At 39.0% G+C, this 20895-nt stretch overlaps 1 protein-coding gene and 1 long non-coding RNA gene across 9 annotated transcripts in view; one reads left to right on the top strand and one right to left on the bottom strand.

Moving 5' to 3' along the window:
• KIF27 (kinesin family member 27) overlaps positions 1-19440 on the top strand; it is a 38563-nt gene extending 19123 nt beyond the window's left edge. For 6 of the 8 annotated variants that reach the window (XM_059873935.1, XM_059873933.1, XM_059873939.1 and 3 more), the window contains 9 exons: positions 548-703; positions 3367-3572; positions 4420-4617; positions 4966-5079; positions 6109-6285; positions 6909-7121; positions 8127-8333; positions 10693-10891; positions 11327-13306. In XM_059873935.1, the coding sequence (XP_059729918.1) occupies positions 548-703; positions 3367-3572; positions 4420-4617; positions 4966-5079; positions 6109-6285; positions 6909-7121; positions 8127-8333; positions 10693-10891; positions 11327-11472 (1616 nt within the window). In that variant the 3' untranslated portion in view covers positions 11473-13306. Of the gene's footprint in view, positions 1-547; positions 704-3366; positions 3573-4419; positions 4618-4965; positions 5080-6108; positions 6286-6908; positions 7122-8126; positions 8334-10692; positions 10892-11326; positions 13307-19135 lie in introns of those variants that run through there. The other 2 variants (XM_059873937.1, XM_059873936.1) reach the window with 2 other exon arrangements.
• On the bottom strand, positions 12035-20886 carry LOC132341846 (uncharacterized). The gene is made up of 3 exons (XR_009490333.1): positions 20750-20886; positions 14746-14856; positions 12035-12102 (listed from the first exon to the last, which is right to left on the bottom strand). It is a non-coding gene; the product is annotated as an uncharacterized LOC132341846 (long non-coding RNA).
• Positions 20887-20895: the final 9 nt, after the last annotated feature.

Below are 20895 nucleotides of genomic sequence, written 5' to 3' on the forward strand. Positions count from 1 at the left end.
TCTCTAACTAAAATCTTAGCTTCTCTAAAATCCCTGAATTCCTTAAAGTTTATGCCTCAATGCAATAATGTCTTTAGCACATATAAATAGTGTTCCCAGCAAAATATGTGCACTTGTTACAAATATTATTTTGGTTATAATTCAATGTAGGTTTTCCTACATACAATTTCTGTTTTTCTTTCCCATTCTGAAACTGATGTTAGTAACCGCTAAGTAATACCTACTAGCCAGAAAGCAGTTCACTTATCAAAAGCTAGTCACATATAAATCTTTAGTACTGCTTCAATGAAAGAATATCGATGCTATTATCTTACCAGAAATACTGAAGTGGTTTCTGGAATATTTTTCATACTTAGGGTCTTGCGCATACCATCCTTTTTTTTCCTGTTTAGACATATGGCAGGGAAGAATAACCTGCTTTCTTCTCTCCTTTTGATTCTTGTACTTCATATGGAAAAACTGCACACAGTCAATATTTCAGAGCACTACCTTTTGAATACAGCATCTATTCCAGATTTTATAACTGTTCTGCTTTGTTTTTTTCAAGGTGAAGAGATTGACAGCCTCCAGAAAATCCATGTTTTTAACATGCAGAAGTTAAAGAATTCAGAGTTGAGACTTGCTAAGGCTGAGCAAAAAATAAGAGAACTTGCACTTAATATCAAAAGGAAAGAGGAACTTATTAAAGAGTTAGTAAGAACAGGTAAGTGGCTACTGTAGGAATATTGGATACTGTAGGGAATTAAGATGTTCTGAAACAAAGGAAAAGTCACTGAAAACCTAAAGTCCTGTATGTCTTAGTTTTTACATAATTATCTTAGACAAGAATACTTTTAACAACCTAGAAATCAACAGATTTTGCTAATTACTTGCCGTGATCACACTGAAATTTTGGATTACAGCCTACTCTACTGTGAAGATTGTTTTTTAAATATTTTTTGTGTTTTGTGTTTTTGCTTTTATCCAACAGTAGTGTAATTTTTAATGTCTGGTCAGTGCTATCTCTTTGTTGATGTGTATTTGTGACATAATGTCTGGGATTGGAGAAAAGATACATCATTGTATCTTCTATATTCTATAACAGTAGAGAAATGGGAGTCAGAAGTGGATGAAGGAAAAAATCACTGTCCTTGTGTCATGGTTTGAGGCTGGTGCAATGCCAGCACCCCCATGAAAATACATTCTCTCTGGTGTCTACTGTGAGATGTGACCAGAAATAGAGCAAAGCAGGCTCCAGCTTAGGAATAAAGGGAAAAAAAACTTTATTAACCTACAACTATATCTAAAAAAAGAAACACACACAGAACTCAGAATGAAAACCTTCAAACATTCCTCCTCCTCCCACCAAATTCCCAATACATCACAGTAGGACAAAGCCTTGGATTCTCAATTCAGTTACCAGCCCTCAGATCACTAACTCTCAGTCCATCTCTACCCTTCAGATAATCAATTTTCAGTTCATCAAGACAGGAGTCCCTCTTGCACCATGGGCTTCCCCAGGAAACACAGTTGAAACCTCTTGTGTTTCCACGCCACACGTGGCACCGCCCGGAGAACATTTGCCATCGTGACATCTTCCCAGTGCTCTCACCACTGCGCATGGACCAGAGCTGCTTCGAGGGTTTTCCTTTTAAGGGTGCTTTGCCCAGTTCCATAAAGGGCACAGTCTCTCACTTTCAGGACATCTGTCCCCCCCAAATTCACCCCCTGGGGCCGAGGGGCCTCGAGAACAGAGATCATCTTCTTCTCCTTCACCAAAGATCGAGGGCACCACCACCCTCCTCACCCGTCGTCTCTGTTCACGCTCTCCTTCACATCACATCACTGCGCTCTCTTGGCTCCGAGCCATTGCCTTCCCCTAAATGCAGTCTCTGTGTCACAGGAAAAATGGTTCTGTCCATGGCCATACAAGAAAAGTCCAGCCAAAGGCCACTCCATCACCTCCTCCCACCTAGGATTCTTCTCAGCTTCTCTCGGACATCTTTCACTTGCACAAACTTGCATCACACTTGCCCAGTTCCTGCTATTCCACCTCTATCTCTCTCCTTATTCAGCTCCATGAGGATCCGCATTTGTAAGGTTTCCATACAAGAAAAGGGTTAAAATATCAGGCTCTGCCCGTCCAGAATTCTCATGCTGTCCTGCCGCTGCCCTGCCAGCAGCCGGGCACCTTCTTGCCACCCCCCTTCTCCTTCCCGGCCGGCCATGCTGCCAGCACATGATGCCGAATTTCCAGGTGGCACAAGCTCTCTCGCTCTCTCCCTCTCTCTCTCTCTCTCTCTCTCTCTCTCTCTCTCTCTCTCTCTCTCTCTCTCTCTCTCTCTCTCTCTCTCTCTCTCTCTCTCTCTCTCTCTCTCTCTCTCTCTCTCTCTCTCTCTCTCTCTCTCTCTCTCTCTCTCTCTCTCTCTCTCTCTCTCTCTCTCTCTCTCTCTCTCTCTCTCTCTCTCTCTCTCTCTCTCTCTCTCCCCCCCCCCCCAGGGGGCTGCCCGATGTCTCACAGGGCTCCTCCACCCTTCCATCCTGCAGGGGCCTTCACCTCCCTTCTCTGTCCCAGGCCCGCCTACCTCACTCAGCCCTCGTGGCTTCCCCTCCCAGAGCTCTGTTCTCTTCCACGGACAGAACCTGAGAGAGCTTCCCCCTGGGAGTTCTCAGCTTTTAACCCCCCTGTGTTCTCAGAGGTGTATCCACGTCCTCAGTGGCCATGCCAGGTGCCAATATTCAAATCTGAGCACCTATTGGTTTGACCACAGCATCCCAAAAACTCACTTCCTCTCAAACCAGGACACTCTGGTAGCATACATCCCTTTCACATCTGTCCTGATAGAGAAATGAGCCTTCTGATGACAGTAAGGATCTCTTTCCTCAGCCCCTTCAATCACACTCTTCTCTGTTGTTCATCTTCTCTTGAGGTGGTCTGAGGAAGATTCTGTGCCATCCCAGATTGCCTGAATGGGACAAGTCACAGAGTAGAAACACAATCCAAGATCATATACTAATTATTAAGCTGAAAGCTGAGTAATAAATAAATGGCATATTCTTCTGGGAAAAGAAGACAAACGAAAACATGAAATACAGGATATCCATTTTGCCAAAATCTACAGTAGGCAGAAGAATTTAACTCTGGCACTCAGACGGCACTTTATTTGGTGGCATGAGGTGACTCATGAAATGTTCAGATTTGGGACTCTCTTTATGTCCATTTCAGAGTTAGAAGGGAACTGCAGGTTCCTTTAGTGTTGGGAAATGTATCAGAAATTACTGACTTAGCCAGAACAAAGTAAGTAATATTTCAACTCCAGAAGTGAGTATCACATTTCAACTGTTTATCATGTTGGTTTTAAACTATTTGTATATGCTGTCTTTAAGGTAAGGATGCTCAGTCTGTAAGCAGGCAGTATTCTTTGAAGATAAGTAAACTGGAGCAAGAAATTGACCAGGCCAAAAGAGAACTGGCTGAAACACAAAAGCAGCTTCAGGAGCTGGACAGTAAAGAGCTGAGAGATATTCCTGACAAAGTCATGTTACAGAAAGAATGCCAGAAGAAGATGGAGGCAGCTAAGTTGAAAGTGCAGGTATTTCTGATCTGATTATTATGATTTGCAAATCTATGTCTCACTGTCTGAACCTTAACACTCTGTTTGTAAAATTCTTACCTGTTTTACACACTGGAAGCTGGTCGGATTGCAGTAGCTAGTGGGAAGCTTAATACTATTATACTCAAATATCTGGTTAACATCTACTTGGTTGGATACATAAAATACCTGCTTGGTATGTAAGAGGCTAAGAAGGTATTGGGAGATATGAGATTTCCATACATCATTGTGTATAGTCCAATAGAGGAATTTATCCAAGAGAGGGTATTACAAATTTATTACTTGCTGTAAATAAAATTGATGTTTTATGGAAATACTATATAAATTGTAGGTCTAAGCAAATCCCTGTCATGCCTTGCAAGATCAGGCCCACACTGGCATATTTTTTTGACACTGACCTTCTATTTTTAAATTCTGCTATATCTAAGTTAGTATTCTGTATAGGAACAGCTTAGGTGCTCTGTGCATCTCAACCCTAGAATGACAGGTCAGAAAAGTTCCATACAGAAAGCGGGCGTTTGCTTATTGACTTGAACTCAGGACCAGCATTCTGACACCATTGTGTCTCCGCAAATTTTCCAGAACTGTGGTGTCTGCTAGATTTTAGTACTTTTACTGTATTGCCAAGCATGAACCGTACCTTTTCATGTTTAATTCTGCCTGTGCCAACTTCACCAGATAGCTCAAAACTACAGCAATAACAAGTGATTGTTTGGGCAGAAGTTAGTAAATCTTGGTGACCCTAAGAATTCAGTGAATGAAGCTGAGTCCTATTTTAGTTACAAGTTTTCCTGCTCTTAAGCTGAAATTTAACCTGAACATTCAGACCTTACAGAAGAAGCAGCAAGACACCAAGAATTTGGCTTCATTATCTAACCAAAGTGAGAGAGAAGCAAGAGAACTTGAGCAGAAAGTAGCTCAGATGAAGCATCAGCAATCCCAGATACAGAAGAGACTATGTGAGGAGAGTGAAAAGAAGAAGCAACTGGAAGCAGAGCTTCAGCAGGACCAGCAACGAATGAAAGTAGGATTCTTCCTATTTCCCTGTGACAAAGATTAGGATGAATAATTTTTGCCCCTGCTTCCCCAAAAAACTACACCACCAGGCTTTCCCTTATTTTCAATAATGCCTTAACGAATTTCTTGATAAATGCACCAAAGAAATTGTCTACAAACATTTTACATTAATCTCCATTTTGCCTTTCTTTTTCAGCTTTTTTTTTTTTTTAATTTTATTACCTGGTGTCTAGATCTGAATAGCAATTTTTTAAATTTAGAGTCAGTATGTCAGATTATATCTTGGGGGGACTCTCACATGAAATGTATTTGACTGACTGATGTAGAAAGAATGGTATTTTTTGCTTTTTCAAAGGAACTTCAACTTAAGATGGAGCAACAACAGAAGATCCTTAAAATTAAGGATAAAGAAATTGCTGCTTTTAAAAGGAAGAAAAATAACTCAGTGGGAGCTCCACAGAAACTACAGGTAGTTAATCTATTCCAAATATGTGTGACCCCCGAAATAAAAAAAAAAAAAGATCTTTCTTCATCTCTAGTCATCTATTTTTGTAAACTATTTGCATGAGGAGTATATCATCATAATTTTGTCTTTTTTTTTTTGCCATAGCAAAAATTGGAAGTAGAGCCTAGCAGCTCTTGTACTGTACTCTTTCTGAATGAAAGAAAGGCAGGCCTTAGTGTCTTTTTTTTCCTCCTATAATTTGTCAAAAATACTGATTCAGAAACCTGTGAATTCAGCAGATTTAGTTATACAGCAGGTTTGAGGGTGACCTTGATGTGCCTTGAGGGTCACCTTGGGTGACCTTAATTGTTCTGTGGGTTGTTCAGGTGTTTTATTTTGTTTTGGCTTCTACTCTGACATAAATTACAGTGGTTTCAGGTTTTGGTTGTTGATAACAGGGTTAGAAAAGTATCCTGTGGAGCAGTGCCACCTACATTATTTCAGACATGGACACTGAAATATGAATTACCCTCAGTCTTTAAAGGTGAAAAGAAATTTAAAAAGTTAAATAAAGGAAACTTTTTAGCCTTAACAGGAATATATCCTCTGATAAACTGTGGCTTCAGAATAAATTTATTATGGACCATGCTTGCAGGTCCAGCAAAGAGCTGATTTTGGGCCACTAAAATGCAGTGAAGATAAGCTAGCTGAATTTTCATGGTACCATCTAAACCTAGTTGTTGTGCTTGGGTAGATGACATCTATTTATGTTAGTAGTTTTAAAAAAGATACTTTTTAGAAAAGATACTGCATCTGATACAATTTTGTTTATATGAGATGTAGCAATATAATATTTCTGAGGCCCCTTTTAAGTCAGTCCAGTGTCTGTATTATTCTGAGTAAGGATTCTGTGGCAGAATTAACCCTGACATTAGAAATGTTAATGTCTTCTACAGTTTTATCAGTGATTCTGAAGAAAGGTAAAACATAATCATAACATTCTGAGTCAAAATGTCCTGGTTAATGCTCTTTGGATCTCTCTGGAAACTTTAGAAATTAGAAGAGCAGAAGAAATGGCTGGATGAAGAAATGGAAAGAATTCTTCAACAGCACCAACAGTTAGCAGAACTAGAAGAAGATTTAAAGAAAAGAGAAGCCATTGTAGCAAAAAAAGAAGCATTATTGCAAGAGAAAAGCTACCTGGAAATCAAGAAACTGAGATCTAGTCAGGTGATTCAAGAAAAAGCCACAAAACTCGCCACAGTAATAAGGCTAACTGAAAGACTGGTGGGGGGGGGAGGGCAGATAAGGTAGCAGAGGAGGCTCAAGGGACCTCCTGTGTCTATACCACTGTGATGCAGATATTATGTAACTTGACCAGTTGTCATTTAAATTGTAATTAACACAGACAATCATTTTAATTCACTTTTCTCCCCAAAATTGCAACAATGAAACAAAAACCAAAACCAAAGAATTCTGAACTGTGGAATTGTTATTGCAGAATATTAAATGATATTATATTTATGATATATTATTTATGAATATGACTAAGTCTTTCCACTATCTAGAGAACATAGCAGGGAAATGTCTTGCAATATTTACTTTCCAGTAAAAAGAGTGAATACAAAGTATCATTGTTGCCTATAATGACTAATGCCTTTAATTTTTATTATGTAGAAAACTGCACGATTAACATTTTATTTTAAATGCTATCTGTCCACTCAAAGTAAATGAGGTCCCATTACAAGAAACAAGCAATTTTTTCACTTCAGAATGTGACAGTGTCACTTACTTTTTCTTACCGGGAAGAAATTTCTCATTTTTATATCTGTGGGTGCTGTGTTTTTTTTTAGGCTTTGAACAAAGATAGTATGAAATTATCTACCCGGTTAAGTATGCTGGATCAGGAGCTGTGTGATAAAAGTATGCAGCTTCAGGGCAGCCCTGCTGACAAGTCAGACATTTTGGAAAAAATTCAGGCTCTCCAAATGGAAAGGGATCAGCTGCTCAGAAGGAGAAATAGTATGGATGAGAGACTGAAAGATGGTAAAATGTTGTCAACTGAAGTAAGTAAGAACCTCTGAGATAAATACAGGTTTTAGGTATTGTTTGATAATAAAGAATTCCAGTCAGAACCTAAAATGTCTCCAAATACCAGGTAAGCTAGGAATAAGGAAGAGAAGTTGGATACTTTTGTAAATGGCAATTTTAGAGTACTGCTGTGATAGCACCAATTATGTACTGGTGTATGAAGTTTAAGATCAGAGGAATGTAAGTCAGATTGTGCCTTGCCAAACTCTATTGGTCTAAGAGTTATATAATGAGAAGTAAGGGAACCAGAAGTTAGTTTATCACAGGGAGGCGTTTTAATGTCAGGATACAGAACAAGCAAGGTATTTACGTAGTGACGCCCCTTGATTTTTTTCATAGAATCTTGTGAAAAAAGCAAAATTTACCTGAAGGACTACATAGTCCTACAGTGAAAATAAGTCATATTATCTGGATGGCCCATTACTGGGAGTTGATCAGTATTGTTAGTTTGAAGATAAAATAAATTCATATAAAATGCAGAGATTACTTTTAGGTCTTGAGAAGCAATATGAGATTGTGGCTGGGGTGATAACTGTTCCAGAAAGACCCCTACTTGCCTCACTCATCAAAGTCTGCAGTGCTTCAGGCCAGTCATTTCTGCCACCTTCTGCCATACACACATCATGGTCATCAAACTCCTTACTGACTGAATGATTAATTCATTAATCCAACAGAAAACTAGTACATTAAAAAAAATAGCAGAGGTCAAACTGTGGTGAGGATGAGGGAAGGATAAAAAGAGAAACATGACTTACAGTTTTGTGATAAGCCATTTGATCAACCTCTGTATTGTGGCAGGAATAGACAAATGTTCTAGATTTGTACTCTACCTCTTGTTTTCCCCTCCACTGTCTGTGCTACAACTAGTTCATCTTACCATAAAGTTTAGGTTCACTCTTGAGAATGAAGTTGAAGACGTCTTGAAAGATTAATTCTGAGCTTTTTGTTTATAAAGATCTCACTCATGTGTTTTTCTGTAGGAAGAACATATTCTTTTCCAGCTAGAAGAAGGAATTGAAGCCCTTGTAGCTGCAATTGATTACAAGAATGAAAGTATTCATAATCGCCAGCACTTACTTTGGTCATCTTCTCAGAATCTTTCACAGAGCAAGCATAATGTAATAGGGAAACTAGTTTCCCTGTCTGCTGCTGATCTCAGAGCTATCATCATCAGTTATTTCAACAAGGTTTGTTTTATCTAATGAATACTATTTTATTCCACTTTGTATTACTATTCTAGATATTGAGATGATGGCAGGGAATAAAAATAAATTTAAGAAGCTTAAGCTTTTGGTTAATATATCTTCAGGCTACATAGATCTGCTATTAAATTGTTTTTAATTTTTATGTTAAATAGGATACTTGTGAGTTAACTTTGTGTATCTTGTTTTGATAGAAACGTGCTACAAATCTGGAAATTACCTTGCCCTTTTCCAGTGCTCTGTATTGCTAACTTAAGGAGAAACAATGTGATTAAGTAGTGGCGTTGTGTTCAAATTCTTCCTGGCTTCAGAATTTCAGAAAGCTTCACAAAGCTCAGGCTGCTATTCCTATTGTGTTTTTCCTAAATCTGGTTGTGTTGGTTTAACACAGCCTGGCTTTTAGAGAGGGCAGAGGAAGCCACAGAAGCAGCTTCTGAGAGAGGAAGCTGCTCAAAGCTTTTACTGTGTTCAGCAGAGCCAATCTCTGAAGGCTCTGACCATGGACATGTTGCTGGCCCAGTTAGAGAAGCTGGTAATGCCTCTGTGATGACATATTTAGGAAGGGGAAAAAAAATGCGTGCAGTTCTTTTCAGAGGGCTGGGGGGGTGCCGGGGTGGCATGTGGCTGCCATGGCCGTGTGGCCGCTGCCACCTCAGCACGGCCAGCAGTGATCTGTGCCTGCCTGGCCACTTCTGGCTGGCCGTGCCATCGACAGAAATGCAGGGGCGGTGGCAGCAGCTTCTCTTTCCCGGTGCAGCCACAGCCATCTTGGCACAGTCCACAGGGAACTGTGCCTGCTTGGCCACTTTTAGCCAGCCGTGCTGTGGGCAGAAGGGAAGGGACAGCGGTAGTGGCATCTCCTTTGCAGGCGCCCTGCATCAAGAGAGGCGCTGAATGGTGTGTGGTGACTGGTATTGCCCATGTGGCCAACAGTGAGGGGCACGGCGAGCATTTCCCCAATACAGAGCCCAGACGAGATCAGATTTTTAGCACTGCAAAACCCTGTAAGAACTTTTCAATGGATAGAACTTGAGAACAAACAAACCTGCAGACAACAATTTTCTTCTGGGTCAGAAAAACAGTGAAGACACATGAGGAGAACAACATGGTGACACTAAGGTCAGTGAAAAACCTCTTCCAGGAAGAGGAGGTGCTCCAAACATCAGAGCTGAGATTCTTCTACAAGCTGCAGTGAAGACTATTATACAACAAACTTTCCCTGTAATTCCATGAAGTGCATAGGGGGATGCAGAGATCCACTCACAGCCCATGAGAAAAGGTGCTCCTGCTGGAGTAAGTAGATGCTGAAAAGCTGTAATTTAGTTGGAAACTTGAACAGAGAGAGAAGATAGAGAAAGAGAGCCCTTGCTTTCAAACTAGAACAGCTTATCCTTAAACGACAACACCCTGTGAACTAAAGTGACCCACACTATGCAGTTTTGGGAAGACTGCATTAACCGTGGGAAGGATTCATGTTACAGCAGGTCAGGTGGGACTGCTACTCGTGAAAATTAGAACCACACTAGAAAAGTTCACAGAGAATTGTCTCCTGTGGGAAGGACCCCACAGCATAGTAAAAGAAAATCGTCTCCCTAAGTGAACTGAAGAAAGACTTCAAGTGAAAAAATGGAGCAAAACTCTCACACCCTGTCTCCCTGTGCTGTCAGTGGGAAGGAAGGGGGCTTGGAGGGAGAGAAAAAGAGTGTTTTAAAACTTTTATTTTAGTTCTCATTATCCTCTCTTAATTCTGTTAATAAATTTTTCATTAAACCATTTAAATTTGAGCCTATTTTGCCCTTAGAGTGTTTCTTCCTGGATCTTATCTCAACTCATGAGCCTTTTAGTTTTTCTTTCCCTCTCCACTGCAAAACTATAGCAGGGGAAAATAAGTGAACAGTCTTTCGTGAGTGCCCGGCTTTTAGCCAGTATCAAACCACAACACCAGTATAAGTTGATACTTTGCAGTGTGTGCAGCTATGTGCTTAGGAATCATACTGACATCTGGAAACAAAAATAAATGCATTATGACATGGTACCTTTGTGACCTTGGATGAACCTTTGGTAATTTTGTAAAAAAATTGTCTGTGGCATGCAAGTTGGAAGTCTGGAAAGCAATGTTCTTTCAGTTTAAATTTTGCATAGGGTATTAAAAAATCCACTAGTCCATGTGATCAAAATGTATGCATTTTAGTTCTGAAGAGTCAACCTGTAGCAGTGGCAAATCTATAAGCTTAATTACTTGTAGAGATCCAGTGCTTTTGTATGTTTTAATCTATTAGGCTGAAGGGGAAAACATTTTCTTAAAACTGCTTCATAAATCAAAATAAGTGTGTTTCTTTCTAAGATTGTTGGCCTGCGTGAGTCTGAACGAAAATTACAAGTGCAGATTGAAGAACAGGAAATGAAGTCCATACACCAGAACAACATGATGCGTGAATTAGAATCTGCACTTGAACACATCAAGTTGCAGTGTGACAGGCAGCTGACTCACCAGCGCCAAGAACATGAGAAAAAAATACAGTTCATATTGAATAATTTCAAAGGTATTTTTTTCTTGGGCGGGGATTATACACCAAGTATTTTCTTTGGTCATTAACAGAGAAATACAGAAAAAACGAATAAGGTTTAGAGATATATTTTGGCTGTCACAAATTCTATCACTGTGTAAGATCTCAAGGAACAGACATACGGTGTCCGTATGAATGCAAAACAGAATATTTTTTTAAAATGGTATCAGAGTTGTTGTATTTTCATATTGAATTTAAAGATATTGAAAAGTCGTAAGATACCAGTTCTGTTGATCTTGATCTTCTAAACACTATTACAACTAAAAGGTGGGATTGGCACAACCTTTTTGGTCTTACGTTAGTTAAAACATGCACATTGCCAGCAAAATGCCATCAAGATACTCTGCCTAGTTGGGCATCTTTATTTTTGACACAGATACTTGGTTCTTAAACTGATTTTATTTCTCCTAGAACAAAATCGTGAAGGTATTGCAGAAACCCTGAAAGAGTATGAAGTAAAAATTCAGCAACTGGAAAAAGATTTATTTTTCTATAAGAAAACCAGCAGAGAGCTGAAGAAGAAATTGAAGGGCCTTCTTGGAGAGTCATCTGAATAATTATTGTCATCCAGTAAATGTAAGCATATTATCTGATAATGTTTTTGCAATTGTCAGTAGACCATTTGAAGAATGGTGAACACACAGAACTATGTCAGATAGCTGTAAAACATCATATTTTTACTGTATTAACTGTTCTTCAGGTATATATTCTACCTCTACTCGCATTTCAAGTGAGAGACATTTGTTTATAGCTGTAGCTGTAGCAGAGGTGTGCCAATGGTTTAAATTCTTGTTCTGTTTTCTCTGGATTTTAACAATTTCAGCATCTACAGTCTCACACTGTTAAGGTTAAGGCAAAGGAATTTTGCTCTCTGAAAGCATCTGAAATCTATTGTTGCTAACAGCTTTGTTATATGCCATGCATTTGATTTCTTGAAAGTTTCTGGGAGATTGTGAATGAAATGTGCCACACTTCCAGTTGCTAACTTATTTTAGCTACTTACTAAAGCTGAAAGAGCATTACACACTTGAAGGGCAAAAAGAAGTGGTCTCTATTGTGACTCTGTGCTTTGACATAAAAAACCCCAACCAACTGAATAAACCAAACACAACAACCAACTGTTAGTGTAAGTTTTTTATTGTTTCATGTCCTTCTTGCCAGAATCCAGATGTACAACAGAGCTATTCCTGTGGAGGAGAAAAGAGGGTTCAGTTTCATCACTGTTTCTGTTGTCTCATACCTCTCAATGCCAGCACAATACCTCACACACTCAATATAGCATTCTTGGCCTGTTGGTGATTCTTTTTAAGGCTCAGCAAGACTGGTTCTTCCTCCCAATGGATGCTTCTGTTTCTTTCCACTCAGTGCCATGCCTTCCTACAGAGAGATGCTGATCACACACCTCTGCTCCCAGAGTGAATTAGGGCTCAGCCCTTTCCTTCTAGGCAAGATAATGAGACTGCATATTCATTACTATAAAGCACACTATCAAACTGTGAACCTGAAGATTCTAGAGACTGGATAATAAATGAGCATGGGAAAGACTATTCTGTGTCTAGTATACACAGAAGCATGTAGTTTAGGATATGTATCTATGTGGGCAAAACACTTATCCTTGGCAAATTGTAGTGGTGGGAAGAAGGGAGAAGACCCCTGTAAATTTCCAGCTTTTTCCAATGCATATATTGGCAAGTTTTATAAGACATACTCTGCATTTAGTTATTTTTCTTTTTAGTACATTATGAAACATGTTGTTATATAATGCAATAAAACCATTATTTGTTACTGGGCTTTAGAGATGATAAAATCCCTGTTTGTATATTCCAGTCAAATTTGTTGAATGTTTTTTTGTGTTGTACTAGTATAGTTGCTATTTTTCAATATATTAATAATTTCATATTTGTCATGGTTCAGTTGTTTTTAAACTGCTTACTAGGATACATGACAAGTTAGAATGGTGAGCCTTGTATTAACAGCACCTTCTCAGATGAGAGTAATGGCAAGTACCTCCTATGTTTTTATGGATGGTGAACTTTTTTAATAAAAAGGGCAAAAGGTAAGGTGCTGATAACTTTTTACCATGTTCACACTGCAAGTTGATGATGCTGTAAAACCATGTTGCCTACCTATGTCAGGCACTCAGAGAAGTTGTAACTTTTAGTTGTTTATCTGCTGATTATTTAATTTTAGATAACAGTGTTGGTGTTGTTGTCCAGTCAAGAGGAAGCAGAGGTTACTTCTGATGAATTCAAGTGAAAAGAGCTGTTAACAAAGTTCATGTCTTTACTAACTACAAGTACTTTTTGAAGTATCAGAAAATTCCCACTCTGTCAGTCTGCTCAGTGTACTTTAAGCAATAAATATAAATAGTAATAAAATAATTTAAAGTAATTCTATACTGCTTTACTGGATTTTGTTACAGTGCCAATTCGTCGTGGAAATTTTCTGGGTTTTGCTTTAGATACTATCTAAAATTGTATCTAAAGCAAAAAATAGAAAATGGTAACACGGACTGAAAACAGGGAGAGAAGGCAATTTTCCTTAGCCACTGTGGTGAATAGCAGTACTGTGTAATTATTAACAAACAAATCTTTTCTTCCTGGTGTGAATCAGATTTCCAATTTCAGTTATATGTCATAGGAGAAAATACAGCAAAATACAGGTCTGTATTCTTGTTATACTGCAGCTTTAAAGGAACTTCTCTTAAACCTGAGAAAATACTGATTTTTTTTAACTACTTCGGTGTTAGACTTAATGTACAGAAATATTCCCAACAATATGTAGCTCTTAAATGCAAGAAAACCTGAATAGAATTTAAGAAAACAAATAGGTAGGAAATAGGTTTTGGATAACAATACATTTTGGATGCCCCATTCAGGGAAGTGTTCAAGGTCAGGTTGAACAGGACTTTGAGCACCTTGACCTAGTGAAAGATGTCCCTGCCCTTGGCAGTTGGACTGCCAAGACAGTACATAACAGAAGTACATAACAGACTTAGATGTTGAAAGGTCCCTTCTGACCCAAAGCATTCTGTGATTCTAAATTTTATGGTCTGTGTCTTGTTTATAGCTACATGACTTTCAGCTGGACACTGCAGATGCCAACATGTGCAACTACCACATAAGAAGCTCTTCCCTGCCTGTTATTGAAAGTACCATTCTCCAGAGCCAGCCTAGTAATAAACAATTCCTCTGGTACTACAAACGCAAAGCTCAAACATTTATTTTGTCCATTTATTATGTTAACTGTCACTGAATGCAATATGGCTAGAAAAACACAGACTTGTTTGTGCAGCACTGAATGTGGTACTAAATCCTGGGATCTTACTTAGTGATAGTTGCTGAAGTTGAACATTACAGAATGTTAAACTATGAGTAGGAGCTGGCTGAGATTACAGAGCTGGCAGATTACAAAACCTCTGTCAGTTACCTGGAAAAAAAGCAGGGAACACAGAAGTTAGAGGGAAAGAACCAGAGAAAGACCAAAGAGTAGACAAAGCAAAATACCTTTAAGTCTAAAGAAGACTTTTTTTCCCACACACTGTAGCACTAAGCCATTTCCAAAGCAAAGTATGTGTGAAGAGAGCACTTCACTTTGGTGGGCAGCAGGAGAGGAAAGTAGGACAAAATTCTTCATTAATAAAGGTATAATGAATTTGTAATGCTGTTACAACTTATTACTGACTTCTGAAAACTAGCTTCATGAAGATGCTAACAGTGAAAAAAGACTTTTCAAAGAAATGAGACAGTGTAACTAACAGTCCATATTTTTTCAGATTTCATAATAATGCTGAAAGTCTTATTGTAGACTCACCAATTTGTTTGTCCTACCTTTGTTTGTTTGTTGTTTGTTTGTTTTCTGGCCAACTCTCTGAAAATAATGTTCAAATATGGTATCTTCATATTTGATGGTACTGATGCCACTGTTCAGAACTGTGCACCCTGTAACCACAGAGGATAAAGTGTGCATAATTATATCCTGACAGATAGAATGCTACTGGGTGGAATGAAGTAATCTGTTTTGTTACAGTCTGATTCAAACTAAACCCCCTTCATCTGGAGAGGTGGTATGTGTTTTCTTTATCTCCTGCACTACAGAAAATACTTACCAAGGATTACAAGAACAAGACTTTTATCTGATCAAATCAGTGGTGCCCCTAACTTGGAGATGTGACTTCTTTTCCAACATGTTTGTAACAAATTTTGAATTAGGAAATCTGGGATATTTATCTTTTCACAAAAACGAATTAGTCTGTTTCAAGGTACCATTAAATTGCTAAATTATTTTTTATAGAGAATCATTTGATTATTCTATATTATAAAAAAAAGTCAAAATCCAAAAGACTGATTACCTGCTATTCTGTAAATTTGTCTTCCCTTAAGTTTTAATTTGTTCACCTATCCCTATTTGACAGATCTAGTTTGATGTTCTTTTTCTTTCAGGACATTATTTATAGCTTCACATACCCCCTGCCCTGTCATCCCCCACTGCAGAACTAACTTGGGTTGTTTCTTGTGCTATTAAGTTTGACATACTTAAAAATTAGTTTGTATTATGCTTACTGATTAACGGGAGTTCTATTTAAATGAAACCAAAATTGAATTCTAGAAGTGCCTATTGATACCATCCATAAAAACCAGTTTTTAAGTGTTAAAGAAACACACACTTGGGTAATGCTGAATACCATTCTCATTCAACACAACTCCTTTCTCCATTCACCACTTGCTGTATTAGCCTGTCCAGTATAGAATTAGTCTTAATTACACAGAAATTCTTCAATCAGCTGATTTTTTCTCTTTTATGCTGTTCTTACTCTTAAATTCTTTCTAAGTCTCTTGGGGGAAAAAAATAGTTTCTCATATCTAGTTCATTTTACATTTGTAATAACTGAATGTTCACAAAGACAAAGCCCTTTTTTGTAGTTGTTGAAGTTTGTTTCAGGAAGGATACCCCTCTTATGCTTTCTTTGGAAAATTCAGCAATTGTTTCAATATTATTTTCTCACAATGAGTCACTTTAGAATGTGACTGGTATGTAAACAAGCAATAGACAGCTTTGTTATTATTTTGATTTCCTGTACAAATGTTAAACACTATTTTGTATCTGTTCTAGTTACTTTGAAATAAGCTGTAAATTGTGTTGCAACACAACAAAACCTTTCTTTTTCAAAAAGGTTAATTAAAAAAAAAAATCAAATTCTCATAACTGAGGCTGAGGTGAGAAAGCCAGAATACAGATGAAGAGCAAAAGGGTCTCATTTACTGAACACTGAGTTTAGACTGCATAGATCCAGTGCTACCTTTAAATATTCAGTTAAAGTTCTGGAATGGGAGGAAATTTTGAGACATAAACTTTAAGGAATTCAGGGATTTTAGAGAAGCTAAGATTTTAGTTAGAGATAAGCTTTATTAGAGTTAATTAAAATAAATGGGTAGGCCTTGATGAGGTTAAGAGTTAGTAGTTAACTAATAACTGATTGCTTATCAACATAATGTTTGGTTAGCTGGGTTTCTAATGAAGAATACAGAAACTGATAAATAGCTCTTAGGAACATAAGACAGTTGTAGGTCTCCTCTGTTCTGAGATCAATTGAAGACAGGGAATGGGAGTTCTACCAAGGGTTCATTTGTCATATTTGCATTGAAAAGGTAGAAGGGTCAGAACGAGGAAGACTCCATTTACTTCCTCATTTTGGGACCCCTCCCCATGAAAAGGACCACTGACCCATTTCGAGGAACAAACTGCACATGCTTAATAGCTTTTGGACTCATTACCATACGAAGCGGGGAATGGGATGTACCAAAGTTATGAATATGCATTTGTATTTTGGGTATTCAATACTTGTATAGATAAAAGGACTCTGTAATCACCTGTAAATTGCAGTGTGTATTTGAGAGCTATCCCACACGCTGCCCAGCATCACAGTAAACATACATTTTCTAACTTTAAACTGTTAGAGAGTCTTTGTCCGTCACATTTGGATATTGGTACTAGGTCAATATCCATAATTTTAACAAATCACTTTCCCAATGAAACAAAAAATTCCACATAACAGAGTCTAGGGAGGCTTGTTGGAAAGAGGCTTGTTGGAAAGACCAAAGCACAGTGTACATGTAGAGAGGAACTGGAGAAAAAAATCCTGGGATGGATATGACTAAAGACAACTACAAAACTTTAAATATTATTTTATTAATCAAACTAACAAAAATAACTCAGGTTAGGGCACAATTTAGGGAAAACACCTGCTAATGGATTGGGATAATGAAAAGGATTATTCTTTTTCCTGGACTTTTGAATGGGTGATTCTTTGTAAGAACTAGAAAAGCAATCACCAAAAAACAAATCCCACTGAAAGTGAGACCAGATAATTTCATTTATTAGAATTATTGAAGACCTGACAAGGATGCTGCCTTCTGGTTGAGACCTAACAAGGGCATGTGCTTGAGATTTGCTGTACTAAAGGCAGAGAATCCGCACAGTGAGGCCCCTATAAAGCATAACTGGGTCTAAAGCCCCCTAAAATGTAATTGGGTAGGCATTAAGTGGGGAGATAATTGCTGTCTACCCAGTTACGCTTCAGCATGAAGCTTTTTTAATTTGACTCCTTTAACTGAGTCTAAATTAAAAGCCCTAACCTTTGTTCTGGCAAATCAGGAATAGAAAAAAATATATAGAATATCTCTTTAATGCCATATGAAAGTAGAAGTCTATATTTTTTACATTAAAAATAAATCACAGGTGTTTGTATTATGTTTTGGTTTGAATATTCAGAAATACAAGGAATGTTATGTGTCATTTACAGCAGAACTTTGGAGATATTGTATGTAAGTTTTACTGTCATTAGACCACCTGAGGCCTCATCTAAAGTCAAGGTTGTGTCACTAAGATCAGATAAAACATTAAACAGAATTCAGCCAAACTGGTTCAAAACCTTTTGCTAAAATTCTTAATTTGATTCAACTTGATGTGAGCCACTACTTTCACTTTGATTAAAAATACTGTTTGGTCACTGCATGTCCATTTTCAGTTTGTTTGCAGCCAATTTAGATGGCTTTGCATTGGTTACATCAACTAGGAAAAAAATACCAAATTGATGCTGCCTAGTCAAAGTTGGGAATTTAGCTGAACTTCTGCAGTAAACACCAGTAACCGTAGGTGAGCAAAATGAAGTGGCATAAAAATTAAGCTGGTCTAATAAACATGCTGAATTCTGTTCTTTAATATCAGTAACTAATGAAGAAAAGTTGCACAGGTGGTTTTAGAAAGGGGAAATAAAAGCACAGGAAGAAGAAAGTGGGAAAGAAAAGGAAAAGCAAGGGGAAAGAAAGAAGTGTTTTTAAAAATCTGTCAGGCTAAGAGGATTAAGAACTCAAAATTCTTTGCTGTATCTTTTTCATTTTCCATGCACTGTTTATAAGCTTTGCTCTCAGCTATCTGATGAGAACCCATATGTGTTGGGAATTGGTTACATGACAAAGGTCACGTAGACATGCTCTGGATAGCTGAGAATTGGAAAAGTACTGGCCCAGCTAATCTGAGGCCCTGCACCTGCAAGGCCGCAGTGGCCTTGGGTATAGCTGTAGTCTGATAACAAGATGATGTAGCTGAGAGCAGAGCATGAGAAAAGGGAGATGTAAGTTGTAAAGAATGAAGAAGTAAGAATAACCAATAGACTGCTTAGCTTACAGAATATGCATGAGCTTATTACATGTTGTATTTAAATGTCTGATGCTCTAATCAATAAACGAAGCTTGCTGATTCTCACATTGAGGTGTCACTGAGCCTCCCTCACTGCGACACATATGCATGTTGTTCTGGTTTAGGGTATTTTCCATCTGGACCCTTTCAGTTCTGGCAAATGAGATCCCATATTCCTGTTATCTGCACCAAAATTAACAAGATAAAAACATTCTTTAATAAAGTTCCCTCCTTGCTTAGTAAAGAACTTTGAATAACTTGCAAGTTATTTGCTATAAACTTTTAGTATCCTTGCCACTTACAACAAATATACTTCAGTAAATAACAGAAATTCCTCTAACTTGTAAACTTCTGCTAGCTATAACCAGGTAGAAGTTGAGCTACTGTTGTACAAAATCTATTCATGTAATGATACAGTCAGCATGAGCTATATCTATAAACTGTGAAGAGCCTGAGATGAGGAATATCCCCTTGCTCTTTAATCTAATTTCTGATTGAAATCCCTTCTTGATTGCACTGCAGGATTCTACTGTGTGATGTCCCTCACTCTGCCAGTCAACAAGATAATGTGGCACAGGCACCTGACCAAGTGTTCTGCTGCAGCAGAAGTCGACGCCTTGTAGCATCACAACCAATGGGAAAAGGAACACGTGTGACTAAAGAAAGGTTTAATACTTGCATATGCCTGATATCATTCTTATCTGCAATGAACAAAAGCTCTAGATCAGGCAAAACCTGGAATTCCCTTCAGCCAATCTATGGTATTCCTATTTTAAGGTCTATTAGCAGGTCTTCAATTCCTTAAGTAAAAATGTTAAGCATTTTGGAGCCTACCATGCTGTATTACACTTTTTTTTTAGTACTAGCTGAACTAATCCACAAAGGGTGTTGAGAGGTTATCCCAAGAGCAGACCAAACCAGCAAAACATCTTGTGATTCAGAATACCGTGGGAAACATCTGCTCTTATCCAAGCAAAAAAGGACATTTAATTCTACAGTTCAGCCACATACATACTTTACACCAAAACAGGAAAAGACGTCTTGAATTTCCTGAGAGGCAAGAATATTTTGGGAGAATGCCTAATTTGGTAATGCAATTTTCAGTTGTGCTTGAGGTTTTTTTGGTCCAAGTTTGAGGAAGATGTGATTTCCTGCTATGGAATGCTACCATAGCAATACCTTTAAAGTAGTAAATGTCTAGTATTTATTACTCTTTAGCTGGGGCCAAGTAACTTAAAAGCAACAGGTACTGAATTATTTAATTGATGTAAGTTCACAAAGAATACCAAGTTAGTTTCCTTGCATCTTCCAGCACCAAACCCCTGCATTTCACTACAGGCCTCTGTAATACCTCATGTCTTATGGACTGGAGCTCCATCAAACCACAGTAACCTGGCCAGTACCTGCACTCCCAGACCCTCGTTGGGGAACTGGAGACCTGCACAGACCTCTGGAGATCATCGTCCAGGCCAAGCCCTCTGCCAAGGCAGGGTCAGCTAGAGCAGGTGACACAGGAACATGTCTAGACAAGTTTTGAATGCCTCAGGACAGAAAGAATCCATGACCTTCCTGGGCAGCCTGTTCCAGTGCTCTGCCACCCTAAGTGGAAAGTTCTTCCCCATGCTGAAATCTCCTGTGTTTAAGTTTATGGCCATTACTAGTCCACTCACTGGGCACCACTGAAAGGAGTCTGGCACTGTCCTCTTGGCACCCACCTTTGAGATATTTACATGTATTGATAAATCCTGAGATATTTACATGTATTGATGAATCCCCTCTCAGGCTTCTCCAGACTAAACAGGCTCAGTTCCTGCAGTCTCTCCTCATACAAGAGATGCTCCAGACCCCAAATTATCTTTGTGACCCTCTGCTGGACCCTCTCCAGTAGCTCCTTGTCTCTCTTGTACTGAGGAGCCCAGGCCTGGACACGGCACTCCTGACGTGTCCTCACAAAGTGATGTCCGTAGAGGCGGGAAATGGCCAAAGGGCAGGGATGTGACAGCCCAAAGCTAAACAGGCGGCGAGAAAGCTCCGCCTCAGTCACGCGGCTCAGGCCGAGTCCCCGCGGCCGCACTCGGCCCCTGGGGGGCGCGCGCGGTGTCGGCCGCGCGCACGGGCGGTGCCCCTTTCCAGTACCTTCCCCGTTGCTCTGCGTCATCACGGCGCGCGGCGTCCGGGCCGAGCCGTTTCCGGTGTCGCGGGCGCGGCGGGAGCGCTCGCCTGGAGCCGCCGGGAGCCGGGAGCCAGGCCCCCTGCCCGGCACTGCCCTGCCCCGCCCCGCC

This window comes from Haemorhous mexicanus, chromosome Z (assembly GCF_027477595.1).
Source record: "Haemorhous mexicanus isolate bHaeMex1 chromosome Z, bHaeMex1.pri, whole genome shotgun sequence".
In the NCBI taxonomy this organism is placed as follows: Eukaryota; Metazoa; Chordata; class Aves; order Passeriformes; family Fringillidae; genus Haemorhous; species Haemorhous mexicanus.